The following is a 17,963-nucleotide window of genomic DNA, read 5'->3' as shown; positions in this document are numbered from 1 at the left end:
CCCATTTCAGATTGCAATGAAATGGCCTCTAGTGAAAGCGGGGAGAGTGCAGCAGCCTTCTTTGGCTGCCCCCCCCCAAGTGCTGTCCTTCCAGCAACACTGGCCGCCCCACTATTTAGAGAGGGAGGTGCGTGGCTTGCTATTGTTCCCCTTCCCCTTCTTACGGGGCTCTTCTGTTTGCCCTTGACTTGGCTTGATCCTTTCCCTGAACCACTGATTTTCCAGCCCTACTGGCCTGAAGGGAAACAGTCATCCACCTGGCCTCGGCTTGGCTCAGCAGCCTTCCTTATCCTCCCCCTGCAAATGCTCTCCTTCCAGCCCCAGTGGCCTGAAGGGAAGCGATCATCCCTCTACTGCTCAGGTTTTTTCCATTGAGGAAGGGTACAGCGGTCTCTCCCTGTTGCAGAAGGAGACACCGCAGCAGGTGGTGGGGAGGGTGGACAGGGGTTGGGATGAACCCTCAACCAATGGGTGTGCAGGACAGTCGCATGCCCCCATTGGTTGAGGATTCGTACACCCTGCAAGCCTATTGGTTGAGGGTTTGTACACTTTGCATGTTAGTCAATTATATAGAGTAAGATAAGATGGAATGTTGTTCAGAATGTTCCATTTTCTCTTTCAATCTATTGTAATTTTCATTGTAAATTAATACCATGAATTCAATTCCTTTAATTAAAAATAAAAATATGATTTACAAATAAATTTACATATGTAAATTTACATATGTAAATATGATTTACAAATAAAAATATGATTTAGTCAGCTCTTCAGTGAATTGTCTATACTGTGATTTAACTACAACCTAATTTACCTCTTAAGTAAGACTATGGCTACCGTGTATTGCAGTGTATTGCAGTGAGTCCTTCTGCCCAGATGAAAGTGGCTAGTGAAGTTTCTTATATTTATTTAAAATAATACTAAATTATAATCAAGGAACGTTAGTCTATCTGGTTCTGATCACTGGACCACAGAGTCGACTTTGTAGTTTTATAAGGCTTGTACAGAGATTTTGCTGGTTCTGCTTTTTGTAGGCTCTCACTGAGAGATAATTGAAGTATTCTGCTTACTCTTTCTTGTTCAGAATTGAACACTACCAACAGCGACTCCAAGCCTTATTCTTTAAGAAGAAGTTCCCAGAGAGGCTTGCAGAAGCCAAGCCAAAAGTGGAAGGTAACATCAAGGTCTTCTCAGACAGTATCTTATCATTGGTATCAGGCTATCAATAGATAGGCTGGACAAAAAAAGATTGTTCAACTGTTTTTATATTACTAGACAAGCAATGCCAGCATCCTGGACAACTCTGTGTCACTGAAAGACTGGACTGAAAGACTGGACTGAAAAGAAGTCCAGGGCTTCTCTGGCAGCACTTTCAATGGGAACTATCTATATATCAAAGAGCAATGTGTGGTCTCCATCCATGGATACCTAAATCTGTGGGTTGAGGCCACATCAACACTGAACACTGTTCAGACTTACCAGCCGGCGCACAGGTTGTTGCCTGAGAGGAGGCAGAGAAGGCTAGACATTAAGCTGAGCTGGCCACATTCTGCCCTGTGGGCAAACTGTTTGCTGAGGTCAGCTCAGCACGTGGCAGCTGCATCAGCAGTTCATGGGCAGGTCACAGGTGGGGGAGCGGCAGTACAAACAGTAGTGTGTACTTGCTAGAGAAGGGGCTGGGGTAGAAAGAGGGAGAAAACTGATGCAGAATAGGTGAGGGAAGACTGATAGATAGGGGGTGAAGACAGAAAGAGGGGGAACTTTGACAGAAGGGGAGAGGAAAGGAGCAAAGGTAGGGAAATGACTCCTTCCTGCGCATTTCTTAAGGGTCTCTATTTATTCATCAATATTTTGGAAAAATTGTTGCATAACACTCCTGCACTTTGCATTTTGATGTACTCTAAATTGTGGGACAGTCCAGTCATCATGCAAACATGCGGTTTAATTAAATTAACTGTGGTTAGTGCAATCTTATGGTACAGGAACAGCAGTGGTGTAGGAGGTTAAGAGCTCATGTATCTAATCTGGAGGAACCGGGTTTGATTCCCAGCTCTGCCGCCTGAGCTGTGGAGACTTACCTGGGGAATTCAGATTAGCCTGTACACTCCCACACATGCCAGCTGGGTGACCTTGGGCTAGTCACAGCTTCTTGGAGCTCTCTCAGCCCCACCTACCTCACAGGGTGTTTGTTGTGAGGGGGGAAGGGCAAGGAGATTGTAAACCCCTTTGAGTCTCCTGCAGAAGAGAAAGGGGGGATATAAATCCAAACTCTTCTCCTACAGTGATCAGTATCTGGAAGTTCTGGACTCAGTTCATGCTTTGCCCTGAAACTTCTGTGTGGCCTTGGGCCACTCTCTGTCTGCCTTGCTTATCTTGAAGGGTTGTTATGAAGATGAAATGAAGCAGGGAGGACCATGTATGCCACCTGGAGCTCCTTGGATATGATGGGAATAAAAATGCGCTAGATAACATAGATTTTCTAAATCTATGTTTGTTAGGAGACATCACATATTTCGGTTTCTTAATCTCAGCTCATCTTCAGTATGATTTCACTACCTCCCTTGGCTTCACCCTCACTTGTTTTATAAATGCATAAGCACTTACTGGTTCAGCTTACCCCACAGACCTATTGTTGCTTCATGACACTCAGCAATCAATCATATAAATAAAGTGTGAGCAAATCAATCAAGTTAGCTAGTGATTATAAATAAACTTGATTTTTTTTAAAAAAGTTTGATTGGTGTTCAGTGAAGTGTGTATAAGCATGGCAGAAGGCAAGCAGGGAAGAGAGGCTTTGTTTTTCACTACCATTGAATTTATACTTGTGCCCAGTGGTTTTCTGGTAGGACATATAGCAGGAGGTATTATCAAGGGTATTTTGTGCATTCACATACTTTCCCTCCTGTTTTATTAAATTACCTGATCTATCCATCCATGATCCTGAGGATTTAATCTGATTTTACCTAATTTACAAATGCAAAAGTGCCTGTAAGGCAGGGAAATTAAATTCCATTGCCACAGCTACTCTGTATCCACAAAACGGTTGATAACTGTTTGACCTGGAAGACATCAGACTGAACAGACTCAAGTCTCTGTTCATGAGTGATCAAAACAGTTGAACACAATATGTTTGCCTGCCGAACCTGTTAGCTGCAAAGTTCATGCTTGTTTACCAGCACCACCCTTGTGTGCTCCCAGGCCACAGAGATACCAGGATTTGAGCGGTCCATCTGCAAGCCAAATCCTGGTTTCAGAAATTAATCGTAGTCATCTGTTTATTTACTTACTTCATGTATAGTTCACTTTCTCATTGAGCTTCAAGGTGGATTACAGAATTAGAGAACAATTTTTTTTAAGCCAGGATAATACATTTAACAAACAATGCAATGAAAGCAAATTACATTAATTTGTGAAAATAAACCATGTTTTTACATGGGCAACCTCATCCAGATCGGAGGGGGAGCCGAATGCACACAGGGAGCAGTTTAGGGCTGCACTGTCGCATCCCCCCCCCCCATGTACAACAGTGCAGGGAGCAAATCTGCCACCAGCTGGCCATCCCTCAGCTCCGTGGCAGGCAAACTCAGAGGTCTGTGTTGCCACAGAGCTGCAGTGACTTCCACCATTGTGGGAGGGGAGCAGGCTAGGGTGTTCACAGGGTCAGATCCTATGTAAGTTGACTTCCACCCTGAGTTTGTGGCCAGTTGTGCTCCACTGTTCTTCCTCTGCCACCTATTTGTTAAAATGCCTTCCTTATAGATTGCTATGGATGCTAACTAACCTAAAGGTTCCTCTGTCTCTCTTTCAGCGATTCTTCTGGCCTCCAAAGAGCTCACCCGTAGCAAGCGCCTAAAGCAACTCCTGGAGGTTGTTTTAGCCTTTGGCAATTACATGAACAAGGGCCAAAGAGGAAATGCATATGGCTTTAAAGTCTCCAGCCTGAACAAAATAGCTGATACCAAATCTAGCATAGATAAGTAGGTTTGAAATTTATGAGGGGTTTTTTTTACATGGGGAATAATTTTGGGGTGAGGAAATGAGGAAGGATGAGGTGTGGATGTGTTTTGTGGCTTTTCCTTTAACATCAGTTATTACTTGTTATCCACTCTGCTGTTATATGATAAACTTAAGTGTTGATACGTATACCTAATCCTTTGTCTGTTTGAGCCTGAATTCATAGTCAATCTTTTTATATCTGATGGTAGCTAACCCTTTCCTCCTCTTGGCTTTTGCTCACTTTGCCTGTAGGAACATTACGTTGTTGCACTACTTAATTATGATCTTTGAGAAGAACTACATAGATATCTTGGACATACATGCAGAACTGCAACATCTTCCAGAAGCAGCAAAAGTCAAGTAAGCATGTCTGTGTCTCTGTGTGATTTGTTTGAGGATCTGTAACCGGCCTTTCCTGTAAACAAGGCAGTTCATGGAAATTGGTAAATAAAGAAAGAATGGGATAAAATTGACAGTTCTAATAAATTCCATTGAAGTGAGTTAAAAAAAAAACCACGACTTTTCAACCATATCACTGTTCTCCAATCAGGTACTAGCAGCTCTGCTCTAAAAATGGATATTGCACAAGACATGCTGTGACAAACATTTTTTTTCTCTGCTGAAGGGACGTACACAGACTCCTAAGATTTTTGGGATCTAGGTTCATTTTGAACTATAAATTTTCCGCGCAATTTCCAGGTGTTCTACAAGTAGTGAATATACAGTGTTTGGGCTCACTACTGTGAGGTAAGTATTGTGGTGCCCAAGGAAATTATTGAGACTGCAAATTATGGAGACTGCAAATGCTGGGTTAATATATAAACTATATATGCTATATAAACAACTTAGAAGATTTGTTTGTTTGTATGTTGGTTTTAAGGGAACAAACCAGCAGCACAGATCTTCGGGGAGCAAAAGTAGAAACCTGGCTGAGGCACAAAAAGTTAACCTGATTATGACTTCAGAGAGTAGTTGTAATTGTCAAGGTTTTCTAATGGTTGAATATTATGTTGTAGAGCCTGAGTTAAGGAGCCAGAATACAGTATTTTCAGCCTGTGGCTGGCATCTTCAGAGATCCTCTGAAGATGCCAGCCACAGATGTAAGGGCTAAACGGGCCAGGAGGAGAGAATGCTGCTAGAACATCGGCTATACAGCCCTCGAAACCACAGCACCCAGTAGTTGTACTGCCTGCGCTTCTACCGTCGAAGGAGCTGAAGACAGAAGGCAGCCGCTCGACGGTGGCTGGCATCTTCAGAGACTTCTTCTGAAGATGCCAGCCACAGATGGTAGCTTAAACGGCCAGGAGAGAATGCTGCTAGGAACAGACGGAAGCATATACAGCCCGAAACCACACACAGCACCCAGTAGTTGTACTTTTCTACAATGTTTTCAGGCACAAGCAGACTCTTATTGACTTACTTGGATCATCTCTCATACACAGAATTCCCCCCATACCACCCTCAGTGTCAAAGTAAATTGCGCAAAATCTGCTCAACCCCAGAGACAGGCCTAACAATCAAGCATTCTTTTCTTTCCCAGAGATAGACCTAAACCGCTTGCTACACTACCAGACATAACTGCCCTTTGCTACCCTGAGACAGAGCTGAGTTGTCACTGCTCTCCCCTTAAGGCAGAACTCAACTCCTGTCTTCTCCTGTATTTCTGCTAACATTTTATCCCCCTTCTCAAAGGCAATTGGCTTGGAGCAGCACTCCTCTGAGAGCCAGCATAGTGTAATGGATAAGAGGCGCTGGACTCTAATCTGGAAAACTGGGTTTGATTCCCCACTCCTCCACATGAACGGTGGACTATTATCTGGTGAAGCAGATTTGTTTGCTCACTCCTACACACGAAGCCTGCTGGGTGATCTTGGACTAGTCATAGTTCTTGGGAACTCTGTCAGCCCCACCTCCCTCACAAGCTGTCTATTGTTGGGAGTGGAAGAGAAAGGAGTTTGTAAGCCATTGAGTCTCTTACAGGAAAGAAACACAAACTCTTCTCCCCTCAGGAGCAGGACAGCCTTCTGTCCACCTCAGTTATAGCTATAACACTTTGCAGAGTCCACAGTGTCATGCCACATGACAGGCTGTCCACCTTGAACACATTGAAACATTAACCGGCACCCGCTGTCACATTGCTCTTATGTGACATGGACTCTTGACTGGTATACTGCTGGATGAAAGGCTGGCAAGCATTTACCACTCTGCATTTATAACTTGTAACCATTCCCATCCTGGTGATCTTTATTCATAGTAATCTTCCTTCAACTGATTAACCAGGGTTTGCTCACTGAAGAGCTGTTGACTGGCTTGTTGTTGATGAGCTGTTTCAACAGCCAGGACTGGATTTATTCCACACATAGTCAGGTTAGCTGCACATGTGTTGAATGTGGGTTTCTGGTGTAAAATCTGGCATCAAAAATCATTTCTCATCCCCTCTGTTTTGTGAAAGGAAATGTGTAGCCCTATGCAAAGAAACTGATTCTTAAAATCACAACATGATCAATTGCTTGTGTGGCTGGGGGAGAGATCTAATTGCAAGAGCATGGTTGTTGATAAGAGTTCTAGAAAGATACGTTTCTTTAGAAGTCATCAAAAAGGTAAACTAGTTGTCAACTAGTCAGAGGGAAAAGAATGGAATGTGGTACCTGTGGGGAGGAGGAGACTAATCTCATTGTTATAGGTACTCTGATAGTGAGGTTTTTTTTTTCTTGTGGATTCAGCATTTATTTCAGGCTGGCCAAATGGCTAGCAGGACTTATTAAAGCATGGAGTGTTTTAAGCATTGTATCCTGCATTCCCTTTATGATGGCCTGTGGCTAAAATACTTCAGCCTGCTCTGAATTGGATGGGATCTTTAATGTAACTGAAAGCAGTGAGGGAAGTTGATCTTAAGCTTCATATTAAAGAGCTTGTTCAAAGAAGAAATGAACCTCTTCCTGCCACCTCTGTGTATCTGGTAAGGAGTTGTAGCCAGAGGGAGGATACCAGATAATGGACCAGTGAACTTTTCTCCCTTGGCAGTTCCTGTATCCCCATGTAACACTGCCCTTTTTGTTTTAACTGCCATGTCTTTATGTCTCCTTGTAGCCTGGTAGAACTGGAGAAGGAAGTTACTAATATAAAGACTGGATTGAAAGCTGTTGAAGCTGTAAGTATGTCATGGCTTTCAAACACTCCATGTTAAAAAAAACTGCTTCACTTGGGATTTGGGGCACTGTATTTTTGGTGATAGAAGGAGCCTTTGTCAGACAAAGCCTGTTTCCTTGAGATTGAATGCATTTTAATGTCTCTCTTAGAAAGGCCAGGCTGATGGTATTAACAGATGTGCTACTTAACAAGATGCTTATTTGATCTGCTGCTGGGGGAGTGGAGAAGAATGAAACGAGAGTCTGACAAATGACAAGCATTAAAAATATTGAACTCTTTTGTTCACTTCCTTGAAAGCCTTCTGGTCCCTGTGAGCAAGTGTTTGGCATGGCCTCTTGGGCAAGCTTATGCAGGTTGGGTGAGGAAGGCAACCCCATCCAAAACCAAGGTGGCTGGGATTGGCACCACTACCACATTGCCTTCAGAGTGCCTTCATGGGGTTAAATGGATGTACGGGGCCCTCAGTGGGGCTAAATGGACTTATGCCCTCCTTTTGAGTGGCTTCCAGGGAGCTGGCTGCAGTCAGCTTCACCCCCCAGGAACGCCCTGGACTGCCCCCCCCCCAGGCCAGCATCTGATTGGGATGCCCACACAGTTCCATGGTGACCTAGACTTTCAGCTTTCATTGCTGCAGAGCTGAAAGGCAGTTCCCTGTGCTAGCAAGGGTGCTCCTTATGCCAGTGGAGGGGGCAAACACATTGGCACTTCTCCTCCACCTCTTTTCCCCACCTTCATCTGGATGGGGATGCTAGAATTGTAAAGAATTTGTTACCGGCCCGAAAAGGCTGCTTGGTAGGAGGAAAGTAGGCAAAGTTTGGAGAGGCACAAGTCTGTTTGTGCTATACTTTTCTTACAGCACTATTGATTGCACTTAAGAACTATTACACTTCTTTACACAGTGGCCTAGTTCCAGAGAATTCCGGATCTTTGCGGAGGCAGAGATTTCTGCTGTTTTCCTTTCTTCTGCTACGGTATATTGGTCATCGACCAAAATGAAGGTCTTTGAGGGTCGGTAGATCCTTTAGAATAGTGCAAGGGACAAATTGGAGCTTTACAGTGAAAGGGGGAATCAGCAATTCCCATGCCCTCTTAAGAAAACTCAAGTGCCCTTAAGTCTTTGGAATGTATGGTTAGATACAGGCTACTGTACTATTTGTGACATATGAGTCATTCCTAAGACTAAGGCTGCATTCAGATGTCATGCTCTCCAGAAATTGAGGGGGAGGGGGATGCTTGGAATTTGCTTGAAAACCAGGAATTCTTAATCATATTCAGTGATGAGCGTGCATGGCAACAAGACATGTTTACGCATAATCTCAGCTTAACTGGAGCTTGCAATGATGTCTGAAAGCAGCTTGAAAACATCTGTGAAGGATCTGTAGATATTTCTACTTCTAATTAAATACACAGGTACAGTACAGTTCTACATCTCTGCCTTGTATCTTTCTTGATTAATAGCTGGTATAATAATTTTGCGAGATCTTTAGATCCTTTCTTGAGCATCCACAGCTTACTGAGAATGGGTGTGTCTGTAGTATGTTTGCTTTGATAGGCAGAATTGCCAGCCACTGCTACAGAGCAATTGAGGGAAAGGGGAAGAGGAGAATTTTTGCCCTTCTATGGGAGATAAAGGCTCAGTCAGGACTGGGGCCACAGCCAACCTACTACAGGCATGAGCTGTTGGTGTCAGTTGCAGTCACTATCTGGTCAGTGACTATGTGTTTACATGTTGCTATCTGAAGTACCCGCTATCTGCATGTCTGAAGTACCCACTGTCTACATGTCCTAGGCTTCCACGTGAGTGTGGGAATTTCCCTTTCTTTGCTAGCTGTCAGTATCTCCACCCTAAAGCCAAACAAACTCATTCTTTCCAGCTTTGTTCAACAATGTTCCATTCACATACAAACATCTTTCTTGTACAGTCCACTCCAGTGCACAGGATTGTACATGCTTCCAGCTTGCACTTTACATACAAAATTCAGTGGGAAAGACATTTTGTACTTAACCTTATAGAATAATACGTCTTCTTTCTAATGAGTAATTGACTTTTTAAAAAAATCCTCTTATGTTCACTTTTCAGTTTTATAGGCTTTGGAAGAAATGCTTTTTTAGAATTCTGCTTCAGGTCTTGAGAATCCCCCCAGCGAAAAAGAAATGAAGCCAAACAGGCTCTTGTGAAACAGAAAGGCTCAAACATACATGGGTTCTCTAGGGTATTGTGGTCTGGTGGGCTGAATGGAAGACTTGGAGCCAAGAACACCTACTTTCTCATCTTGGCTGTGCCACTAGCTCTCTGTGTGGCCTTCAATGAGTCACTCTCCCTCTCACTTGTGCATTGGGATGACCTTCAATGACCTCCTTAACAGGGTCAACTATGTATGAGCAATTATGTATACAGAACTTTGGAGACAGATTAGTGTTCAGTGGGTGCTGAACTTGGAGGGCAGGTATTGACGTTCCAGGTTCAGTTTTGGCAAGTACTCAGTGCTGGTCTGTTATGTACACCTGCTAATCATACATTGAGAAAAGTGTCCCTTTGTGCTGTTTTGTGTTTGCAGACAGAGGTCACCTGTCAGCCACAGAACTGAATAATATTTCTGCCTCTCTTTGCACCATAAATCATTCAACTTGCTAGTTCAAGACAGTTGTCAGTTGAATTAAAATAGTGTTTGAATTCAGTTTCTTGCCAATGGCCTTTTTAATTACAGTCATAATTTAAGGAATTTTGAAGCAACTTCTTGTGTTTAGTTTATTTGGGAATATTTTAGTGAGAAGAAGTGTGGATGGAATAGCATTGGAAGTTCAGTTCCCTCTTTTGGAGGTTGTTTTATGCATACTTTGAATCTTCAGACCACCTACTTCAGAGAATGGTCTGTGAATACTTACGCATGTAAGCACAGGTTTTTTTATTAGGTCCAGCACTGGGTTGGTAAAGTCGCAGCAGAAAGTAGGCTGAAGACATTTGAGAGGATGAGGATAACTGATGCCACACCACAGGATTATGCTCTTTTGTTCCAAACCAGACTTCTGGTTTTATAAGTTTTGAGGCTTGTTGGTAAAGTAAGATGGATTCACCATAGCCCAGCCTAATATTCTACCTAAGCTTCTCTAGACTTATCTCTAGACCTATTCTCCCTTTCCTCACTTGCAGGGCTTTGAGTATGTGAAGTAATGATAGCACTTGCCTTGTATGCTTTGAGACGTCTGGCAGTGATTCAAATATATGAGACCTCCCCAGTGTGGCTTCAGGACATCTCTGGGATTCCCTTGGTCTCTGCCATGAGCACTTTTGCCTGTGCTCAGGGTAGATTGTCCATCCCAGATTCCACTCCCTGCTCCAGAGTTCTGCCAGTTGTGGCTCAGTAGAAGAGCCTCTGCTTTGCATGCAAAGGTCCCAGACCCAGTCCCCAGCATCACCCTTTAAAAGGACTGGACAGAGCGACTGAGTTTAAAGACCTCAGCCTAAGATCCTGGAGAGCCACTGCCAGTCTGAGTAGACCTGCTGATCTTGATGGGCCAATGGTCTGAGGCAGCTTCATGTGAGTACAAAGTGAAATTGGGCTTAATTACCAATCCCTGATCAGGTACCTGCAGCCACTAACGTATCTAAGAATCTTCATGTCGTCCAGGATCACACTTGGTAAGGGTAGGGGGAAATCCATCCAATTCAACTGTGAGTATGGAGAAAGGGCTAAAAAGGAATTAAAGGGTGCCTAACCTCCATGAACTGTGTGTGTTTGTGCACTTTAATCCAGTAGTCATGTGGATCCACTCTCAGGGCTCATTCATGTGAAGTTTAGGAACCTTATCCCTTGACAAGGTTACCACCCTGTCCCACCCTGTCTCTGATAGACACAGGTTTTCCCATGGAAAGAGAGCACTGCGCCTTCATGCCTTGGTGTGGGCAGTTTCAGACAACCTAGGAATTTCAGGCAGCCTAGGAATAGTCACTGCTGTCAAGTGACAAAGCCATTGCTTTGGTTTGCTTTCAGCTTGTGGACTGTTTTCTCAGTATCCTTGCAAGTACCTCCTCCTGGGCAAGATCTTTTTCCCATTCATGTACCAATACCCCCACCCCACCCAAGTTTTCTTAGCCTTGGCAGCCTCCACCTCCCAGGCCTTGCTCATTCATTTCACATTTTTGGCATGTAAAAATGCAACACTATAGTAACAATGGAATAGCCTTGTTGGGAGGAGACAACAGGGGGGAAAAAGAAAGAAAAAAGGTGCAAGTCTTGACTGTGTTCCAGTGTGTTCTTGCCACAGTTCTGGCTTTGGCTGCTGAGAGGTTTCTTCAAGGCCCCTTATTACAAACACAAAACTAAAAATAGGTTCACAGTCAGCTGCTCACAGAGGCACTTTGTAATACTTTGCTTCCCGGGACTGGCAGCAGCATTTAAAAATGACGAGATGCAAGGCCAGCTTTCAGAGACTTCCCAGAATGAGGCTAGCATCACAAAATGAAAACTTATAAGCTTGCGCTGCTGTTTTGTGATCCTTCTTGCCTTTCTGCAAATACCACCTGTGTCCAGGTCTCAATCTTTGAAAGCTTTGAACCAAATATGAGAGAGATTTGAACAAATGTCCACATTTTAGTTCAGCCCATTACAATGATATGTTTACTTTTTACTTTTTATTGTCAGAGAGGTAATAATGTCCCAAGCAATCCCTGAACCAGGTAGTACACTGATTATTAAAAAGGAGTGTAATAATGCACATTATTCCATCAGTGCACATCGGATCTTCCAGCAAAACATGAGAGTATTGCCTTGAGAGTGTCCTGAGAGACTTGGACTTGGGCTGTAGGGATCTGTGTTCAAAACTCTGCTTGCTATGAAACTTACTGGGTTAACTTGAACCAGTCTTGCTCTCTCAGTCTGATCTAACTCACATAGTTATTGAAAAGATAAAATGGAAGAGGAAGACTTACGCATACCACACTGAACTCCTTGAAAGAAGGCAGGATAAAAATGTTCTAAATAAATACATTTAAACTGAAGAAGCAGAGGAGGATGTGGTGGTTAAGAAAAGAGGGACAAAATAAATGATCAGATTTTTTTTCTGTGCTCCCAGTACTAAATATGGACAAACCTTTAATTATTTCCATATACTTATATTCCTTAATAGTGCTACAGTTGCAAGATACAAAAGTGTTCACAATTTGGTCTACCCTAACAGATTCAGTTCCCTATTTTGTTGTTTCAGAAACAAAATAGCCACATTTGGTTAATATCCTGTACTACAGGGTAAACATTCCGTGTGCACTGGCAAATGTGTACGTACTGAGGATATATATTTGAAAACTGATTGCAAATGGTTAATTATTAGGTAGCCCAATTGTACCTCAAATTAAGTAGAAGAGCTGCTGAATATGATAAACAATAATTTTGTTTGGTTTAAGGAAAATTAATGCATTATGTACATGAAGTCAGCCAAAGTCCTGGGGGCTAGAGTAAATAGCAAATATGGAAGCTAGAGTCTTGAAGACTTGAACTGTGTGGTAGGGAACACTTAATAATTGTGCTTGACTGACCTCCTGAGGTTATCTAAAGCACTGACAAGCATTTATGGAAGAAACACTCAACTCTGCAGATCACATTTGAGTAGGATCTTTCAGAAGAAAAGCAGTTCAGTGTTGAATGGTTGAGAGCAAAATTATGCCACCTTATATATTTAATGGTAGAACTAGCTGTCTCAGTATAATGTGAGAATCACTAAATGTTCACAAGTTTCCATATGTTCTCAACATTTGGAAACAGGATCATCTGACATGCATGACCCTTGAATAAAGAAGCAGAAGTATGAACATATGTATTGTCGAAGGCTTTCACGGCCGGAATCACTTGGGTGCTGTGTGGTTTCCAGGCTGTATGGCCTTGTTCTAGCAGCATTCTCTCCTGACGTTTCGCCTGCATCTGTGGCTGGCATCTTCAGAGGATCTTCTGAAGATGCCAGCCACAGATGCAGGCGAAACGTCAGGAGAGAATGCTGCTAGAACACGGCCATACAGCCCGGAAACCACACAGCACCCATATGAACATATGCATTATACAGGGTCATGCTTTAGAGTCAACATGTGCAACCTCTGGGGGTTGGGAAATACCTGGAGATTTTGTGGGTGGAGCCTGAGGAGGGGTGGGGGTTCAATGGGCTATAGTGCCATAGAATGTACCTTCCAAAGTGACCGTTTTCTTCAGGTGAACTGATCTCTGTGGAAAGACTCTGAGACTGAATGGTGTCCTAATAGAAATACTGTGAAAGGATTGATTGTGGGAGGCTCAGTGAGCACTAACAATTTTTCAAGCCTGCAAAACGCCATGAGGTCAGGCATTACCTGGGAGCCGACTAACTCAAATTTCTGTCTTGAGTCTAAGTGGTGACTGAAGGCCAAGTCCTATATTTATACTGAGAATTATTTGATAACTGTGCAGTGGAGACTGAGGGACAGTTCCATACAAATTCATATGATATAGAGACTTGTTGCTTGTGCATATAGTATTTGTAAATATATATTTAGTAGTTATTTGAGTTCTTGTCACTGACAGCCTTTTCTTGTGCATACTGTTCTGGTGCTGACCATCTGGAGGTTGGCAACCCTAGCAATATTGTCTACATCAACTACATCTGTACCAGCCCTGCTAATTGACATTTTCTCAATGGAGGTGTGGGTACCAGGGAATATTTGTGGACAAAGTGTGGTCTTTACCACTGAGGATGTGGTCCCTACAAAGGGGGTTAGAATGGTAGCTGGTCATAGCAATTACTGCCCTGCAGTTCTCCCTATGATATTTTGATTTCCCTAAAAATGCTGAGGCAGATAAATCCAGATGAAGCTGATGTAGAACTGATTAAGTATTGCTAGTCAAGATAATTTTGTTTACTCATCACAGTCATTATTTGTCTGGTGGGTGAACCAAGAGCAACACAACTGCAATGAAAAAAAAGGCAAAAAGTATTCCTAGTAGTAGAAGGTATATGGAACTGAAAGCAACTGCACAATCTATTATCTTTAATGTTCGTACCCATCATTAGCAGAACCATAGCTGTGCTTCCAATGTGTAAATCATTAGAAAAGTTAATTTCATTCAGACAAATGCTTAAATACTTGCCCCAGTACATTTGCCCTTACTGGTTATAAAAGTAGAAACTTTTTATGAGCTTGCGTCTTTTCCCTATAAGTAAAATGCTATAAACTTTAAAACAGAAAAGAAAAATAAAGAAACTGAATATCCCAGAAACAGTTGGGTCCTTGCAGATGGTCCTATGGCTACAGTCTCTTAATACATTGGGAATGCATTTTTTTTTTAAAAAAAGATTCTTCACTTTGAATTTCCATGTATAATTTTGTGTTCCACAACTAGAAAGACTTAGGGAGTGCCTTTTCATACATTTCAGTGGTTATTCATCCAGAATGCACTCTGTCAGGCAAATGGATGTTTCCAAAAAAATAAACGCCCCCCCTATTACAACTGAACATGTAGATTCTTAGAGTCTTTGTTATGACATGTTTTTTATTAAGCATTGGAGGAAAAATTGTTCAATAAAGCGATGTGACTGCATCACCTATAATAATTTCACTAGATACTTTGTTGTTCGCTATTAATCAACTGTTCTCACCTTTCCCTTTTTTCAGGAGCTAGATTACCAGAAGAGACGAATGCGGGAAGCGGGTGATAGGTTTGTTCCTGTCATGAGTGACTTCATCACAGTAGCCAGTTTTAGCTTTTCAGAGCTAGAAGACCTTTTGAATGATGCAAGGGATAAGGTAAGAAAGCACTTCTAAATGCCTAGTGACTGATAGATCTCATGATCCTGAAACACATTATGGCAAGATGATTTTTTAATGGTCTGTCTCATGCAGCAGATATTTCTGTTCAGTTCATCATTAGGAAGGAAATCTGATGTGCAAAAACCAATGGAACGTTTTGTTTTTGAAAATGGAAACCTGTCTATCTTCCAACCTTTGGAGTACATTTTGGAATTATATTTTGATACTTGAGTAGAACACTTCTTGATTTTGAACATGGCTAAAAGCTTGGGAATAACAAGTCTGTATCTGACTGAGAAAAGCTTGCAACATTTGGAATCTCACAGAGAATCAGAATGTTTCAGTTTGTAATCTGCTTCAGCTTGTATATGGATCAGATGTGGATCAGGATTTGTGGTGGTTACAATCACAAAATCTCTGCCATGGGAAGCAGAGCTACCCACAAGATGGCTGGGAGTTAAGTATAACTCCAGTAGTAATGATTCAACATTCAATGAATCAATGATTCAAGTAGAATTTCTGTTTAACAGATGCTGTTTAAAATGAGCATAATGTTTTAAAACATTTTCTTGCGTACAGTCATGGAGTAAAGATCCTTGTGCTGTGATGGCATTTTCTGCTAAAGCAGTATAAAAAAAATCTTCTCAGCTGTGAGCTCTCCAATGGCCATTCAGGGCAAAAGACCCATCTAGCTCCTCCCACTTTCACCAGGAAAGGTGTCAGTGGGTGCTGGGATGTCCATTGCGACCCCTGCTTTAAAGTATATGGGAACCTTGTGCTCAGTCACATTCTGACCACATTTTTATGACTGCACTATTTCTATAGACTTCACTATTTATTCATTTAGAAAAGTGTGTATGTTGTCTCTCCAGAGACTTGTTTGAGGTAGTTGATGATATAAAAATACAATAAAATTGTGAAAACAACAAACATAAAAATTATCAATATGAAAACAAACATAAAATAGGCTTCTAACTAGAAGGACATTAAACAGCTTGAAAAGATGGAGCCCTTAAATTGAAAGCCTGGGAAAATGTTTTTATCAGACAACTGAAGGGTAATAAAGTAGGTGCCAGGCAAGCATCTGGGGGGAAGATATTCAAAATGTGGAGTGCCAGCATGGGAAATGTCTTTTCTCTGGTCCCCATTTACCTCACCTCAGCAAACCTCAGAGCCCCTAGGGCAGGGGTAGGGAACCTGCGGCTCTCCAGATGTTCAGGAACTACAATTCCCATCAGCCTCTGTCAGCATGGCCAATTGGCCATGCTGGTAGGGGCTGATGGGAATTGTAGTTCCTGAACATCTGGAGAGCCGCAGGTTCCCTACCCCTGCCCTAGGGGATTGGGCGGTATAGAAGTTTAAACAATAAATAAATAAAATAAAATAAATAAACTGAGGCACAGACAACAAGTCTTGGGAAGAAAACAAGTCTTGTAGCTTTGGGCTAGATAGCAGAGGATAAAGGGGGTATTTCAAGTTATCTGGTTAGTCTTTAAAGGTAAGGACTTTGCATTTTGTGCTGAGAAATTATTGTAGTGTTCCTCGTACTTTACTTACTACCAGCGTATTTTAAATATTTGGTGCACTCCACTGGAACCATGGCCACTGCTGTACTACCACAAGCTGACAGGAAAAACAAATAGTTCTGTGCTCTGGATAATTTAAAAGGAGTTTATCAGGACAGCTCCATTGTCCACCCAGTGGTTCTTTTGTACAGTTACACCATACATAGCCCCCAGTTTGACCTCATAAGCAGGGCAAATTTAAACATTTGCTTAAGCCAGCCATGCTTTGGAATCACACATACACTTTCTTTCTGTGTTTATTATTTCAAAACGTTATGCCACAGATCTACTCTGCTTTACAGTTCAAAACCACTCATTCTCTTTGACTGTTAACTGTTTTTCATGGCTCAAGGGGGAGGGAGAGGTGTCTCCACCCTCAGCTGCATCTCCTGTAATCTTAAAGCACACATTTCCCTCTCATGAGCCATTTTCTCTCTCTCATTCTCTTCAACCTGTATTCTGGCTCTAAGAATTTCTCTCTCTTCAATTATTTTTGCCTGTTCTCTGTCAGTTTCTATTTTGGCCAACTTAATTTTCATCCTCATCAACTCTAATTGCGGACTGAAATTTTCCTCAGATGAAGTACCTCCCTCTGAGGTACCCTCTCTCTGGGCCTTTGCATGTTTTTTTTTGTTGGTGCCATTTCTGACAGGAATTTTTTAAAATAAAATAAAATATTTATAATACTGATTCCTAGATGTTGCGGGAACACTGCTACATGGGTGTTTTTTTCAGATCCCATTGCTGTCACCAATTGTAACAAAACCAAACGGGGGAGGAAAGGATTCCCCTTTCACAAGTTCCAAGCACAGGGAGTTATTACATCAGGAATTATTCCTTACTGCCATTAAGGACCTCCCTCAAAATCAGCACTAGAGCCCATATCACCTTACAGCTCCATAACAAAAGATTTTATTTAAAATAAACAGTAACCTCAAACATTTCTTTGGTAGGATTGAGGAACACATAAAAACACACACACGCACTAAGAAAGTATGTTTGTTTAGGCTCTCAAATGGTCCTATGACCAACAGTGAGTTGTTTGGGTCCCTGCCTAGAATCCCCATGTCTACTGGCTTAAACTAAGAAGGGTCACAGCTCTCTCCTCAGGAACCTGGTATTTCACTTCAAATTGACCAGTCTCCCTCAGGCACTTTCCTGCAGCCATAACTAGGAGACCTCCCCTTAAGGAAGAATAAAAAAGCCCCAAAGACACGTTCCTAGGGTCACCCTAATTTTATACATTCAGTAGCTCTGACATGATTTTATACATACATGACTAATTTTATACATTCAGTAGCTCTGACCTTTTACACCATTTTCACACCATTTTCACACCGCTGTTTTTGGCCCATGTGGAATGAGCCATAGAGAAAAACCCTTATAGTTTTTCCATCATATATTCTTCCATATTGTAAACAGTACATTCTCCAATTTATTTGCTGAGTAAAGTATTTTTCTTGTGTAGTCTTGAACTTGTTGCCCAT

General features: G+C 42.1%; 1 protein-coding gene across 4 annotated transcripts in view; it reads left to right on the top strand.

Moving 5' to 3' along the window:
- The window catches only part of DAAM2 (dishevelled associated activator of morphogenesis 2), a 249,298-nt gene that overhangs the window by 215,219 nt on the left and 16,116 nt on the right, over positions 1-17,963 (top strand). For all 4 annotated transcript variants that reach the window (XM_048517373.1, XM_048517546.1, XM_048517458.1 and 1 more), the window contains 5 exons: positions 1,082-1,170; positions 3,806-3,974; positions 4,246-4,353; positions 7,084-7,144; positions 14,777-14,908. In XM_048517373.1, the coding sequence (XP_048373330.1) occupies positions 1,082-1,170; positions 3,806-3,974; positions 4,246-4,353; positions 7,084-7,144; positions 14,777-14,908 (559 nt within the window). The remainder of the gene's footprint in view (positions 1-1,081; positions 1,171-3,805; positions 3,975-4,245; positions 4,354-7,083; positions 7,145-14,776; positions 14,909-17,963) is intronic.

Source organism: Sphaerodactylus townsendi, linkage group LG01 (assembly GCF_021028975.2).
Source record: "Sphaerodactylus townsendi isolate TG3544 linkage group LG01, MPM_Stown_v2.3, whole genome shotgun sequence".
NCBI lineage: Eukaryota > Metazoa > Chordata > Lepidosauria > Squamata > Sphaerodactylidae > Sphaerodactylus > Sphaerodactylus townsendi.
The sequence above is the reverse complement of the archived record's forward strand: the minus strand, read 5'-3'. Positions and strand labels throughout refer to the sequence as shown.